Raw genomic sequence first — 13779 nt, 5'->3', positions numbered from 1 at the left:
GCAATTCTCTATTATATTATGCATTTTTTTCATGGGAAATCACGTTTTGTATAGTTCTAGAACAGTTTTTGTATTGCACCAAAATTGTTGTCGAGTTTGTTAACTAGTATGGTAGTAGAATTAGTTGCTGGGTCGGATGATGTAGCGTATCGGTTCCTGGATAGGTACAGAGTTGCGTTTCGATCCTACACTGAAACTAGTGGAGATACATTTTTGGGACCAAAAAAAAGGTACAAATGATTTTAGTATCAGTTCCTAGATCGAAGTTCAGAGTTATGATATGTTCCAGGTACTAAATGGGTACAGCATCAGCTCTGCAATTGATTGGGAAATAGTTCCAAAATTCTTGTAGGTTTGAGATCAAGGGCCGGTAAATGATCAGGCTCAGTTCTAGGAACAATACGAGATCAGCATTAGTTCAGGGTTAATGTTCAGGACCAGTTCCAGAGCCGGTATGGGTTAAATATTAGTTCGACGGACAATAAGAGTTCAGGTACACTCTTGGTAGTGGTTCAGAATCAATCTCTTTTGATATGCTCCGTAAATTGCCAGGACTAATGGGAGTAAACTTAGCACCCAGAAATTTATACATATCTTTACACTTAAAACAGAGTCATATAAATCAGGGGCCTCCAAACTTTTCAGCTCGCGGGCCGCATTGCTTCAAAAATAATTATGTTGAGGGCCATTTGACGCTACCTTTAACTGATGAGTGAACGTTTAAATCTCGTTTTTATAATAAAATTACCAACGATATTTGTACATTTTTGTGTTACTATAGCTTGATTTTTGTCTGAGAAAAGTAAAAAATACATTTTAATTTTAAAAATTCATAATAATGAAATATTTATATTAACTCTGGCAAAGTCATTGTGGGCCGCATTATAAGCTCTTGAGGGCCGCATGCGGCCCGCGGGTCGTAGTTTGGAGACCCCTGATTTAAACTAATAAAAAAAAACTTTAGTTAAACTCACCGTTCAACTTTTTCAAGGCACATCACTCAAACTCAAATTTTGTTGTTTCGGATAATAAAGAATTCGACAACACGTACACACACGCTCTTAGTACCTTTGATGATCCTGAACATTCCCTTATCAGATATGACTAGAAAGGATGGGTGTGTTCTTTTTATTGCCTTTAGTGTCTTACACATTAGTCTTATGGTTAAAAATGGGACGAAGACGACATTAAAAAGAGAGCTTCGATTATTGTTCGTTGGTAGTATTCGTTTGAGCAAACCGGAAGCCACGCTAAAACGGTCGCTGTCGATGGACAGGGACTGGTGGAAGTGGTGCATGCCGCTGAATGGTCGGAACGATCCGGTACTCGATCGTTAGTGGTGGCTCACGGCCATCTTGCTGGGATCGAGGGACCGCTAGCACGCGTACGCCCGATCCTGTTCCCAGCTGCTCCCAAGAAGTTCCTCCACCGATCGGTCGGTACTGCTGATCGTCGCTAATGTCTCGGGTGGACGAGTGGTACTTGGGTAGGGATATATCGCGAGACGCAATTGGGGTAGCCGTTTTGATCGGTTCCCGCATACTAGTACCACGCACTCTGCACGGGCGGCCCCAGTGCCCCCGTCCCCAGTGTGACGGAGCGAAGCCACCGTTGCGAAAGCTTCGAATGCAGACGGCCACTAGCAAAAGCAACACCGTGCAGCCGAGCAGCGTGAGCACCGCAAACGTTAGCAAGTCACGCCAAAGCCCTGTCTCGGTAGAGGCTGGTCCACTGTCAAGCGATCCTCCAACGCCCTGATGCTCACAGTACGGCGGATCGTATCCTTGTTGGCAGTGGCAATGTCCTTCACTGTTGCACACCCCTCGTCCAAAGCAGCCGTGCGCACACACTTTACCTCCAATGCCCCACGCGTTCAATCGTTCGACACTTTCACACCGCTGTCTGTAACACATCCGCCCCTCGCCGCACGGTGACCCGTCCGGTACAAAGGCCGGATGGCGGCCCTGTCCCTCGCCCAGATCGACGTACGCCGAACGGCACAGCACGTGCCGCATCGTCTCATTGCCCTTCTGCACACTGTACCGCGAGTCACCATTGTATTCGCCCAGCTCGAGCTCCTCGTCCGCTTTGTGATGGTGGCAGAACAGCAGCCCACACTGCACATCCGCCGGCGCACACTTGCGGAAGCTCTCGGCCGGCCGGCCCTCGTACCCGCAGTTACCGTACTTGATGCCCTTCGCATTCGCCTCGTAGCACGCTTCGCTGGCCGCATGTCCCGAGGGTCCCCAGAGCGCCCTGCACTGGTCCGTTCGCGTGCGACACCGGCCCGCCATGCAATGTGCCTCGCCGCCGGCGCACGGTTCCGTATCGCGCCGATGCACATCCGGCGGGCAGTACTCCGACCGCCCGGTACAGTACTCGGGCAGATCACATTCGCTCCGCTGCCCCCGGCACGGTACAGCCGGTTCCCGCAACTGGCACGTCTCCAGATCACAGCACTCGCCCGTCGCACACTGGGCACCTTCGCGCAACCGGCACGTCCGTGCGTCGCAGCACCGATTCTCGCAGGCCTCCTCCAGCCCACAGTCGCACTCCTCACCCGACTCCACGAACCCATTGCCGCAGCTCTCGAACGCCAGCTGGGACGGGCGGTTCGATAGGCAGTGATGCAGCCCCCGGCCGAGTGCGGTCGAAAGCTGCTGCAGGCTACAGTTACTCCAGTGCTGCAGCGTAAGGCCCGTCACCGTGCGCGTCATGATGCACTTCCGATCCGGACAAGCACAGTCGCCGTCCTCATCGTGCTCCATCGTGAAGCTGTGGCCCATCTCGTGGGCCAGCGTGCTCGCCTGTACGCCCACATCGTCCGTGTGCACGCGCACGATTGCACCTGAGCTGCGGTCCGAGCACATGCCGCCCACTTTGGCCTTGCCGATTACATTGTCCTTAAACTCGATCGTCGTCAGCAGCTGGGCATGATCGTGTGGATGATCGTGCAACAGTACGCTGGACCGGTAAGCCAGGAAGCTGTTGAGAGTTTCTTCTGCACGCGTCGACACGTTGATGCGGTCCGTATCCCTCCACACCACGACGTTTGTGAGAGCGATGTAGATGTTAAGTGGATTGTATAGCTGAGGGAGAGAAAGAGAGAGAGGGGGAGAGATAGTGAAAATCCGTAGTTCTAACATTTGGCTTGTTCCGTTTCTTCAAAATAATGTTTGAACTTAGGGTAAATATAAACTACAATGATTTGTGCATCTAAATCTGTTATCCCATTTGACTCTGTAGGATTGAAACATACTCTTTATCCGAAATACAAATCTGAACAATAGCTCAAAACAACCTATACATATTTGTGCCACGTTTCAAACTTTGTGAATGTATTATTAAATTGTACCTAATATTTTGTATAAACAATCTAGCAAGAGCGCGCCAACATTATTTATTAGTTCCTAACTACTTAAGTGGCTTCTACATGAATGAGTCACGCCAATTTTTATCCTCGGAATAAGTACTGTATCGGTTCTTAAACTGGGACAGGGTAACGATCAGTTCCATGACTCTGAGATTGATTCAAGTTTAGATCGTTGTAGTGAAGAGTAGAATCTTCCAGGAATGGTATTGGTGCCGGATCCAGGTTCCAGGAATGAAATGAGTTCGGTAGTAGTTCCAGAACCATTATCGGTTTTAGATGAGTTCCAGATTGATTAAGTATTAGTTCCAGTTCAGGTTCTGGATTCTTGCTCAATTCCAGGACCGAAGTGATTTCAAGATCTGTTCCAAGACCATTCCATGAGTTCGCGATCTGTTTCAGGATCAATATCAGTTTAGGATAAGTTTCACCGGTGTAGGTTATGGATCAATTCTAAGCCCAGTACGGATTTGGGATCCAGACCGTTCAGTAAATGATCCAGTATCGATATGAGTTAGGAATCAATCCATGACTAATATCGATTCAAGTTTTCAGTTCAGTTTTCAGAGTTCAGTTTTCAGGGTTCAGTACTATTTTTTATCAAATTTAGTACATAATTTTCCTGAACTAGTATCTTTGAATGCTGTTCTAACCGTTCCAAACCTAGCTATCATCTATTGCTTCCTTGGTACAGTCCCATACTTACCATATTGATATGGTTAACGAGACTGGCACAGTAATGATACACCTGCCACATGTCCTGGTCCAGCTTTCGGAACAGCGAATTGTCGGCAACCAGCAGCAGCTCAACGTAGCTTGAGTGAGCGTTTGCCTGATACGGACCCTTGATCGTGCTGAGATGATTCCGTTTGATACGCTGCCGTCCAACCAGCGGTCGGCGTTGCGGATCTTTCAGTCTGATTATAACACAAAACAAAGCAAACACAGTAAACAATGAAAATCTTTCAATTATTGCACACATTCTACCACGCGTTACCTTGTTAGAAAATGAACCCCAGCGGTGGCATTGTACTCGATACGGAACGTTCCTTCCGGTAGGCGTACCGTCCCCCGGATCCGGCCATCACAGCTTACAAGCTCGGTGCTCGTTCGATCGTCGTTGTGTCGGGTGTGGGCTCGCGTTGCCTCCCGATAATACTGACAGTCGGTGCCGGCTGCCGGCCGACCGCGACTCTGGATCAGTGGCACAATGGTGACCTTGCCACCGTGGTTGTAGGTCAGTGTGGCAGTGTCCTGCTGCTGGGACGGTACCAGCAGAGGATAGATTGGATTAGCGACTTCTTCGCCGGCGCTGCTAGCTGGAAGAGGGTGGGGTGTGGACGCAATTTGAAGGTAAATTAAAACACACAGCTCAAGAAGACATTTCAGTTTAATTGCAAGAGTTTAAGAATGTAATAAAAACCACCCTGTCGATTAAGCAGCTCACATACTCGTGTTTGAGTTGGTGGTTTGGAGAAGAAATGCGAACAAAAGGGCGAAGGAGTGGGGGAAAGTTTTACATGGAATGTAAGCTTTTATGATGCTGACATGTGTGCAAAGTTAAAGCTCAGTTATTAAAATGGGCACACATTGAGAATTTTACTAATTTTACTATGTAAATCTGTTTTATGTAAAAATTCATATTTCAATAACCAGCTTTGCATAAATGAAGCTTCATTGTCCCTTAGTGCCTTAGTGCCACATGGCTGCCCCGTGCGTGACTAGCAGAAACTTGGTCGGTGCAATTTTCACATTTAGAAAACTGGAGCTGCCAAACTGTGAACCTCCGAACCGGCACTATGTCACCGATAAAGTGGAGACTTAAGCCAACTGCTAGCATCAAGACGAACAACAACAACACCAACAACAAGTAAAACCTCGAACTACGTTCTGAGCTCTTTGTTGTCTATTCGGTCGCCTGCAACGACGAGCCTGGAACGGTGTGGAAACAGCTTGCATTCACCGCCTTTGCATCAGCCGCCCCTTTCTCCGTGCGCACTGCGTGGCTAAAGTTTTATTGCAGTTTGATGATAGCGAATGCGAGCGCATCGAATGGTCGGGTTTGGTGAGACAAGGGTGCTTCTCTCACGCTGAGAAGTGCGAGCGTCCATGCATGAGATGGACTGCTCACTACACGTGAAACGTGAGCAGAGCGGGAGCGTGAGTTGAGCGACACTCTTCGCACCGGGAGGGATTTTCTGATTCGCAATCAGCTGTTTTGCAACTGATGAGAAGCCGTGGAGGAGGGTAGAAAACGGACGAGACAAAGCAGATTGAATTACGTTCAAACTAACCGAAGAGCAAAAAAGACACCCCGACGGCTCATAAAATCGAGCAAAAAACAATCAAACCAAAAAGCGAATCCCCAATTGTGTATAAACAAATCGTTTTCTGAGACAGACTTTTGTTTTTTTTTTTGTTGCACCGTGTGTGTGTGTCTTGTCCACAGTTGTTTCACGCGCGTTAGCACAGTTAGCGTCAATGGTATGGAGACGCCAAGTGTTATGAATGCACTTCGATTGATTTGAGATTTGCCACGCGGGAGAGGATGGGTTGGGTGGTGCATTTAATGTTGTGCTACATTTTCGTTGCAGTTTAGGTTAGTTTTATTGCCCTGATGAAGGCACGCGAACGGGTAGAATTGACTTCTTTTTTTTTGGTTGCTGTCTGGCGTGGGCGAAGATTTGAAACGGGAGGTTCTATTTTTAAGAGTTTTTTTTTCGGTGACATGGCCGTTAAGTAGACATTGTCTGGCAGAAATAGGATCTAAAAATAATGTTCATAAAATGTTTACATATGTTTTTTTTTTTTTTTTATTCAGGAGTAACGGTCCAAAAAGGCCGTATTGCTTAAGTTTACATATGTTTAAAATGATTATAAATATTCTAAAAAAACAAGATACGCATACAGGGTTTCCTACGATTTATTGGTTATTTACGATAAATTTTTGGTTGGTTCCCATATTTTTTGGTGAGTTCCTATGATTTTTTAGCTTTTTTGGTTCATTTGTATTAATATCCAAACGGACGATACCAATAAATTATCGTGGGAACGCACCAAAAAATCATGGAAACTGATCAATAAATCGTGGGAAACCCTGTAATGTAATGTAATGCACATGAAGTGTGAGATACTGATGTTTTAAATTCAAATGTTCAATATAATTCATATAAGAATCGAATATTTGATTAAAAAATACAGTGCAAAGTAAACAAATTGCAATAAATAATTTGTAAAACAACGTCAGTTTTAACTAATATTTCTTATTCTTCGTCTTCTTTTGGTTTCTTTGATTAAACAAGCCTTAATATTTCAAGGAAGACCTTATGCTTCTTAATAATGTGTTCTACGTTTGGATAGAAGAGATGAAACTCTCATTGACTAACAATCTATATAGCAGTTTTCTAAATGGACTTTTTCTAATTTTCATAGTCATAGTTTGCCTTGGCTTCCCATCAGTATAAGCACTAACATGTTCACCAACTCTACTTGTCCGATGATTCAACCTGTCTAGGTCAGCAAACGCCTACACGGCATCACACACTCCACAGCATGGCTAGAATAGAATACGCAGAAAAATGTTACAAACAGTGCAGATCAACACCAGATGCTCCGCCAGGTCCTCCCCCCCCCCCCCCCCCCCCCTTCATGGCTAGACCGAAGACGACCGAGAAAGACGTCCTGCCGTGTTGGCAAAGTTCAAGTTTCTCACCGGCTTTGTGTCCGCCGTCCGCCGTAATGACTGTATGACGACTGTACGAAACTTTCTCTTTGCGTGCTTGTTCGTCAGAATCGCGTCTCATTACGCGCGCGAATCGGCTGGCTAGAAGACGCCGTCTAGCCCAATCGTCATGTGCAGCACGTGCTTTTCCGCTGCCTGCCTCGATCCCTTGTGCGCCTTTGACGGGCGCTCACGTACTATCAAACCAATTCAGAACAAACAAAAAACCACACAACCCATATTTCACCCACTTATTCGCGCGCGCGCGCAACCAGCACAAACAGCAAAGTAGAAAAGAAAGACAGATCGTCCCTTAGCGAGAGCAGATAAAACAACAGCTGATCGTAAACCATTCGTGCTTGGGGAGAGAGCTTTGATTGCAGCGAAGTTTAGTGTTTGCATTATCAATATTGTTATTATCCTGCTGCTGCTGCTGCTGCTGCTGCTGAGCGAACAAGTTGCGATGCGGGGAGCAAAGAACGAAAACACATTCCACGCTTCAGTTCTTTGCGGAGTCAATAAGTTCGGGCGAATGAATTTGTTAGTTGCTTTCGCGCAAATGAAGGCAGCTTGCCTGCTGTCCCTTGTCCCTTTAAGGGAGGGGTGGATACAACAACAACAACAACAAAAAAGCAGATTACTACTACACCAAATATCCCTGCGGTCGAAAGGACCGCTTTTGGGAGTGCAGCTGGTGACATTCAATGTGTTTTCAGGCAGGGCGTTGTGGAGTTAGCTTTACATTCCAAGCAGCAGATGGCCAACTGCTCCTTGCGGACTCGGTGTCGGTGGCGATGATGATAGGGTGAGTGTAAGCCCCCAGAGTTTTGGACACTTCTTTTTTTTGTTTTGTTTCGACTGCTGGAAACACTTTTCCCGAGAAAATGTGTCAATGGCAGCAACGGCAGCACGGGCCAGTAAGTTTTGCGTTCGAGTGTTGATGAAATGCAAACCCTCCCAGCGGAGGCGCCCGGTTGGCTGCCCGCTGCATAAGCGCTTCAAAGGGTGTGTGTGTGTGTGTTGCAGGCGAGTTTCGGTAATCGGTTTCGGTGTAAATCATCCATTGCGTGGATGGTACCGAGATGCCACGAGCCGGGGCAGGCCGTCGTCTGCAAACCATCAGCTGGCCACTTTAGGTGCTCTGTGCTCGAGCCGTACTTGAGATACGCCAAAGATGAAGATGGTTTTAATTTTAGCTGGCCTCTTGTTCAAAGACAAACGTCCGTTAAAGGCGCATCAGATCAGAGAGAGGTGCTGTAAGAACGGTGCTGGTGTGTTTGTGTGAGTGAGTGTTCTTTCTTCTCTCCCATCCGACCATTACTCATCGGGAAGGCCTATATCGGGTCGCGTGGTGCACTTGTGTATGAAACAACAGCACCGCACCGGAAACGGTAGTAACCCCTCTTCCCCGCCACACCACATCAGTGGCACTTCCGGTACGATCGGCATCATTAGCATAATAAATAAGGAGAACTCAACGGTACCGGTTTGAATGGCATCGTGTTTTGCTAGCTGGGCAGATACAGATCGTTGCTGATTGTAAACGATCGATCACATATTGAAAACAAAGTATAACCGATTTAAATAAAATTAATTTAAATTACTAGAAATTGCTCAAAAGAAAGCATTTGAGCATTTTAATGGTACTTCGTGTACGTGACAAAAATTGAGTTAAACAAAGCACGATATGTTATATGTAATAGCATATTATGCACACGAATGTTCAAAACCTCATCGGCTCCAACTTGGAGTAAAAATAATTTTAAGATAAACTAGGATAAGTTGGATTTCGTTAAATAAAATATATTTATTAGTTTAGTAGTAATAATATCTCGAATTATAATTTGATATACTATATATGGCCGGTCTGGTGGTACAGTCGTCAACGCGTACGACTTAACAACATGCCCGTCATGGGTTCATGCCCCGAATGGACCGTGCCCCCATACTAGTGGTACAGGCAGACCTTGACCGACAACGGTTGTTGTGCCAAAAGAAGCCGAATATAATTTGATTTATTTGATTTTTTTATTAGCACCACAATGATAGATAAGATAAGTAAATGGTCTATGAAAAAACCCCTGATAATTATTTGTTTGTTGTTGTAGTGAATTTTTAAAATGCTCTTGAAGAAATGATTTATTATTTCTATTATTTTATTATGACTCGAAGTTTTGGATTTATTATTTAAATATTTTTAAAACACATTTACTTCGATCTCCTATGGTACATGCTTTTTAAGGAAGACTAAGTGACTTTATTGAAGTGAGTTCACCATATTTGAAGAAATATAGCAAAATTTGCATGAATTTTTTTATAGAAACATTCTACAAATTATTGTATGAATATTTAAGATTTTAAATCTTGTTTGTTACAGTAAATCGAACTACTTTTGCAACTTGTTTGTAAACGATGCCTATTGCCTTGGTTTCCAATGCAACTATTTCTGTAGTATTCTTACTGTACGTTCTCTATCTATATATAGAACGAAACCCAATTAGATTCATTTATTTGTCTCCCAATCTCTATAACGCATCCCTTGCGCGATCGAGTCAAGAGCAATGTGCAGCATCCGTTTATGTTTAATCAGTTCCAAGGAACAAAATCAATAGGCTTTCTCGTTCCATCCCAAACTGCCTCCGTCAAGGCAAGACGGAGCAAGCAAGCAAGCAGGTTGATGCTGTTCGTTCCCTGCGGTCGCCGTTGATAGTATTCGCAGTAAAGAGTTTCTTGCCTTATCGCTAGCGGAAGCTCGCACGCACCGAAAGCGACGCACCAACCCTCAAGACCAACATGTAGCCCAACCCGACGACCCTGCCGGGTCTTTAATTCTATTACATCGCGGGAGATGTCGGCCCGGTTTTAATGAGCGTTTCTATGTTTGCACAAAAAATGAAGTAAACAAAAGCCGCGCTAATCGTAGCCAAGTCCGGTTTGATAAGAGCTGTAAACGACATGCAGGGGGGAGGGGGAGGAAAAATACGAACTTACCCTTGTGTGGTAGTACATTTCCATCGATGCCATCATCGTGTCGAAGGTGATGATAATGTGTTTGATGATTTTTTAATCCTTCCAATGGTATTGCCACTAACAGTAAGAGCAGTGACGCTATCGCTAACGATCGAACTAAGGCTAGCCTTCCTATTGCCCTCCTTGCGGTGGCCATATTGAATGGGGTATGCGGTGCAGGGATATGCAGTCGGCCGACTATCGGGCAACTATCACAGAAACTATCACGCGCTCGCGCTTCCTTGAGGCAGGTTGGTAATACAACGGCGTCTTCTCACGTGTACGGGTGTCGATTTCAGAACGGGCACAAGCACAAAATCGTGCTAAGGTCGCTTCATCCGAGCCGCTCGAGCAGTCCACGAGATGTCGAACGTCACTTTTGATTCGGCCATGGGATTGGATTGACCACCCGTACTCTCTAACGCCTTCCTCCCCAAACACTTCGACTATGCTAAACCCTTCACATGGAAGCGTCCCTTTCGAGCGTCGCGTCGCGTGCACAAACTAACCCACTTAGCGTTTGCCCGCTTGGTGCGTGGTGTCGTCCACGGTTAACCCAACGGGCGGCACACCGATGCCAAAAATTGTATTTTCACCGGCCAACACTGACCGCGTTTCTTTTAATAAACTGTCGCGCGAAAAGTGGCGGGTTCACTACTGTTGCTTCTACACGTTTCGCTCTTGCGTGCCGGTGAGGTAGGGGAGTTTTCCGCCTATGCTACCGTTTACACCGTTTCCCAGCACCGCTTTTGAGCGAATATGCTGCACTTCGCGTAATGTTAGAACGTTATACCCGGTCTTCTTGGATGAGAAACGTGCGCTCGGCGTGTGTGAGCGCTACTGGTGCCGCGTCCAGTTGCAGTAAGACTGAGCACGAGAACGGACGTGTCGGTCGGTGTCGGCCTGGATAGCAGACGACTGCGTCTGGTGTATCGCGACCCCCCACGCCATGGGTGCTTTCGTGCCCTTTGTGAACCTTTTCACTGTTTGCAAGGATCGGTACCCCTTCGGAAACCCGAGGCATTAGCGAACAGCGCTCGCGGCTGGATGCTCCATTCACACAGCTGTCCCCAAATCATGGGCACGGTCGGAGAGATGGCAGACCGTCGCGGCATGCAGTGAGCATAAGCTACAAGTGCTGGGAAAGATAAAAAACCTAAACTTTCTCGTCGCACACACATGTTGTGTCTTGCCTCCACATCCCTCCTACTTCATGATTTACTTCTAAAACATCACGCATTTGCTGCTGTTGCTGCTGCTGCTGCTACGGTATGCCCATACCGGGTAAGGCATCTCGGTCCTAAAATGGGGCGAATGAGCCACCGCCGGATGTCGAATCTGTCTCACGCTACACACAAGGCACTTGTCTCGCAGGAACTCCCAGTCCCCCCCAGCCGAGTGTCGAGTGTGCCACATGTGCCGCATTGTGCCTAAGCCCTGCGTTTTCTGATCGTCGTTCGATGATCGATTTTGCAAAGAGCAGGCGGAGAAGCAGCGGACAGCCTGTCTACGGCGGTCTTTGATCGACGATTGCAACTGCAACAACTAAATAAATCGTTCTGTTTGCACACTTTGTTTTTTTTTCATTTTATGCTGCATAATGCGTGCGTTAGATTATATTTTTAGAGTAGATGAGTCTGTAACAGCAAAAAAGGTAGAAGTTGTGCGAGTCGACGTATATTGAAAAGAATATCTATCTTCAACGCTCAACAACGTTGGATGAGGTAGGATTGCTAAACAGTATTCATTTAAGGTGGGCCTTATTAAATTTATGGTTTGTCTCAGGATGTACAGAAGAGTAAAAAGACACCCCTGGGTAGTGTAAATTATTATTTTAAAGTATAAAGGTAAAGGTAGGTAAAGTATTTTAAAACATTAAATATAACACACATGACCAATTGCAAATATAAATATTAAATATAACACACGCGCAATTTAAAAGCAAGTGGTTCAAATTATGTTCAAATTAACGTGTACTATTATGCTATAATAGCTGATTTCAAATATATAATTAATTTAAAAATATACAGCCCTTGAATCACTACAGAAAATATTCCAAATAATTTTTATCGCTTTGCGTGCCCGACCAATTTTGTTAATTCCGGGGCCAGATTTAGTGCCAAACCCAGGGAAGTGTTACTGAATATATATAAACAATCTAAAAAATGATGAAAATAATGTTTTTTCATACAATTTAGGTTGCTTTCTTGTTATATTTTCATTGTTTTGCTTTTGACCATTTAATCACAAAAATAACAGTTTAATGTAATGCTAAGTTTTTTTTTCAACAGGATGCTACATTCAAAAGCGAACAACGTATGTTGACATTTAGATAATATTTTAACTAATATCTGCTGTACATTAGACGGTTTGAAAACTCACATTATAACTAAAATATATGTGGCTGCACTACATTTGGACAACGGAGTTGTTATTTTGCATTTATATTCTTGATTTTCGACCATTCATGGGTATTTATGAATTATTCTATAAAAAAGTAAAACATAAAAATTTTCCAAAACAGCATACATTACAAAGTAATTTAATTTTTTGTTGATCTTGTAGCTTGATCATGTTAATCATAATGTTGATAATGTTGATCATTTCATTATAATACGCCCAATATGTTACAAAATATTAATAATTATTATTCCTCAATTATTCAACAAATCAATTATTTTTGGCTATCATATATGATATTCATGGCATCTCAAGGAAACATAACTGGCTATCATATATCACCATGCCAATCAAAATGTTATAGATGAATTTAAAAATAATTAAACGATTTCAAGGTTCCCGTAGTACACGGACGCATTTTTCCAGCTGTAGAGTACATTAATAAAAGTTATTAATGTATATACCCAAAAACAGTGTTTTTTTTTATTTTTGCTGTAAACTGTTGCAATTTAAAAAAAAAAATAAACAAATGTAAGTATTCAAGAGAGGTGCAAAATATTTCTTAAAAAAACTCATAACATGACATTTTTGAGGTTCTTTCATTTTATCGTCGCCATCGGCTATTTTGTAAAAAAACTTCAAGATATCAAAAGCTTTCACGTGTTATTATTTTATTTAAGTGTTATATGCTGTGGGGTTTATAATATTCAGCTTACAGCAAAATGGCAATGTTTAAAGTATTTTTATGTTTATTTTATAAAGTATAATTATCATATTATTTTTAAGTATTTTTTAATATTATAAAAAAGTCATTTTTTTTAATCAAAAACGGAAGACAAGTGCAACAAGTGCAACAAGTGACTTCTCGCCTGATGAAACATTCCATTTGTTAGATTGTAATTGTGCAATGAATCACGGTAATTTCTAGGTACGCTGAGTCATATACTGGGAAATAATTTTCTTTTGTGTTATATCATTGTGCAATTATTAATCAGTCGACAGTTATTAGTAAAGAGACAATGTGAACATGGTACATTGAAGTCATCGAAGTCATCGTAAACATTCTCTTTTTTCGATAATAATGTTAATCTTTTTAAAAACAAATAAAAAAGTAAGCCTTTTTGGCCACTAATACAGACAACAAAGAAACCTCGTCTCGATGCGATGAAATTGATCCTAAATAAGCAAACTGCTCGATTTGAATTCTGCATCATACTACCTACCCTACTACCGGTACGATTTAAATACTCTATAAATCGGGTCTGCTGCCGCATTAGCG

At 43.7% G+C, this 13779-nt stretch overlaps 1 protein-coding gene across 1 annotated transcript; it reads right to left on the bottom strand.

The window, feature by feature from the left end:
* Positions 1 to 1065: 1065 nt before the first annotated feature.
* On the bottom strand, positions 1066 to 11189 carry LOC1270932 (zinc metalloproteinase-disintegrin-like EoMP06). Its single transcript, XM_061652871.1, has 4 exons — positions 10083 to 11189; positions 4368 to 4689; positions 4077 to 4287; positions 1066 to 3089 (listed from the first exon to the last, which is right to left on the bottom strand). The coding sequence occupies exons 1-4, from the start codon at positions 10255 to 10257 to the stop codon at positions 1251 to 1253; spliced, it is 2547 nt and encodes an 848-aa protein (XP_061508855.1). The 5' UTR covers positions 10258 to 11189; the 3' UTR covers positions 1066 to 1250.
* Between the last annotated feature and the right edge of the window lie 2590 nt (positions 11190 to 13779).

This window comes from Anopheles gambiae, chromosome 2 (genome assembly GCF_943734735.2).
Source record: "Anopheles gambiae chromosome 2, idAnoGambNW_F1_1, whole genome shotgun sequence".
NCBI classification, from domain to species: Eukaryota; Metazoa; Arthropoda; class Insecta; order Diptera; family Culicidae; genus Anopheles; species Anopheles gambiae.
The sequence above is the reverse complement of the archived record's forward strand: the minus strand, read 5'-3'. Positions and strand labels throughout refer to the sequence as shown.

Excerpts from the sequence above, each read along its gene's own strand:
- LOC1270932 (XM_061652871.1), bottom strand. The coding sequence starts at position 10,257 with ATGGCCACCGCAAGGAGGGCAATAGGAAGGCTAGCCTTAGTTCGATCG. Across the intron at positions 4,288-4,367 it reads GGGGTTCATTTTCTAACAAG|ACTGAAAGATCCGCAACGCC; the intron begins GTAACGCGTGGT and ends TGTTATAATCAG. Across the intron at positions 3,090-4,076 it reads TCGTTAACCATATCAATATG|CTATACAATCCACTTAACAT; the intron begins GTAAGTATGGGA and ends TCTCTCCCTCAG.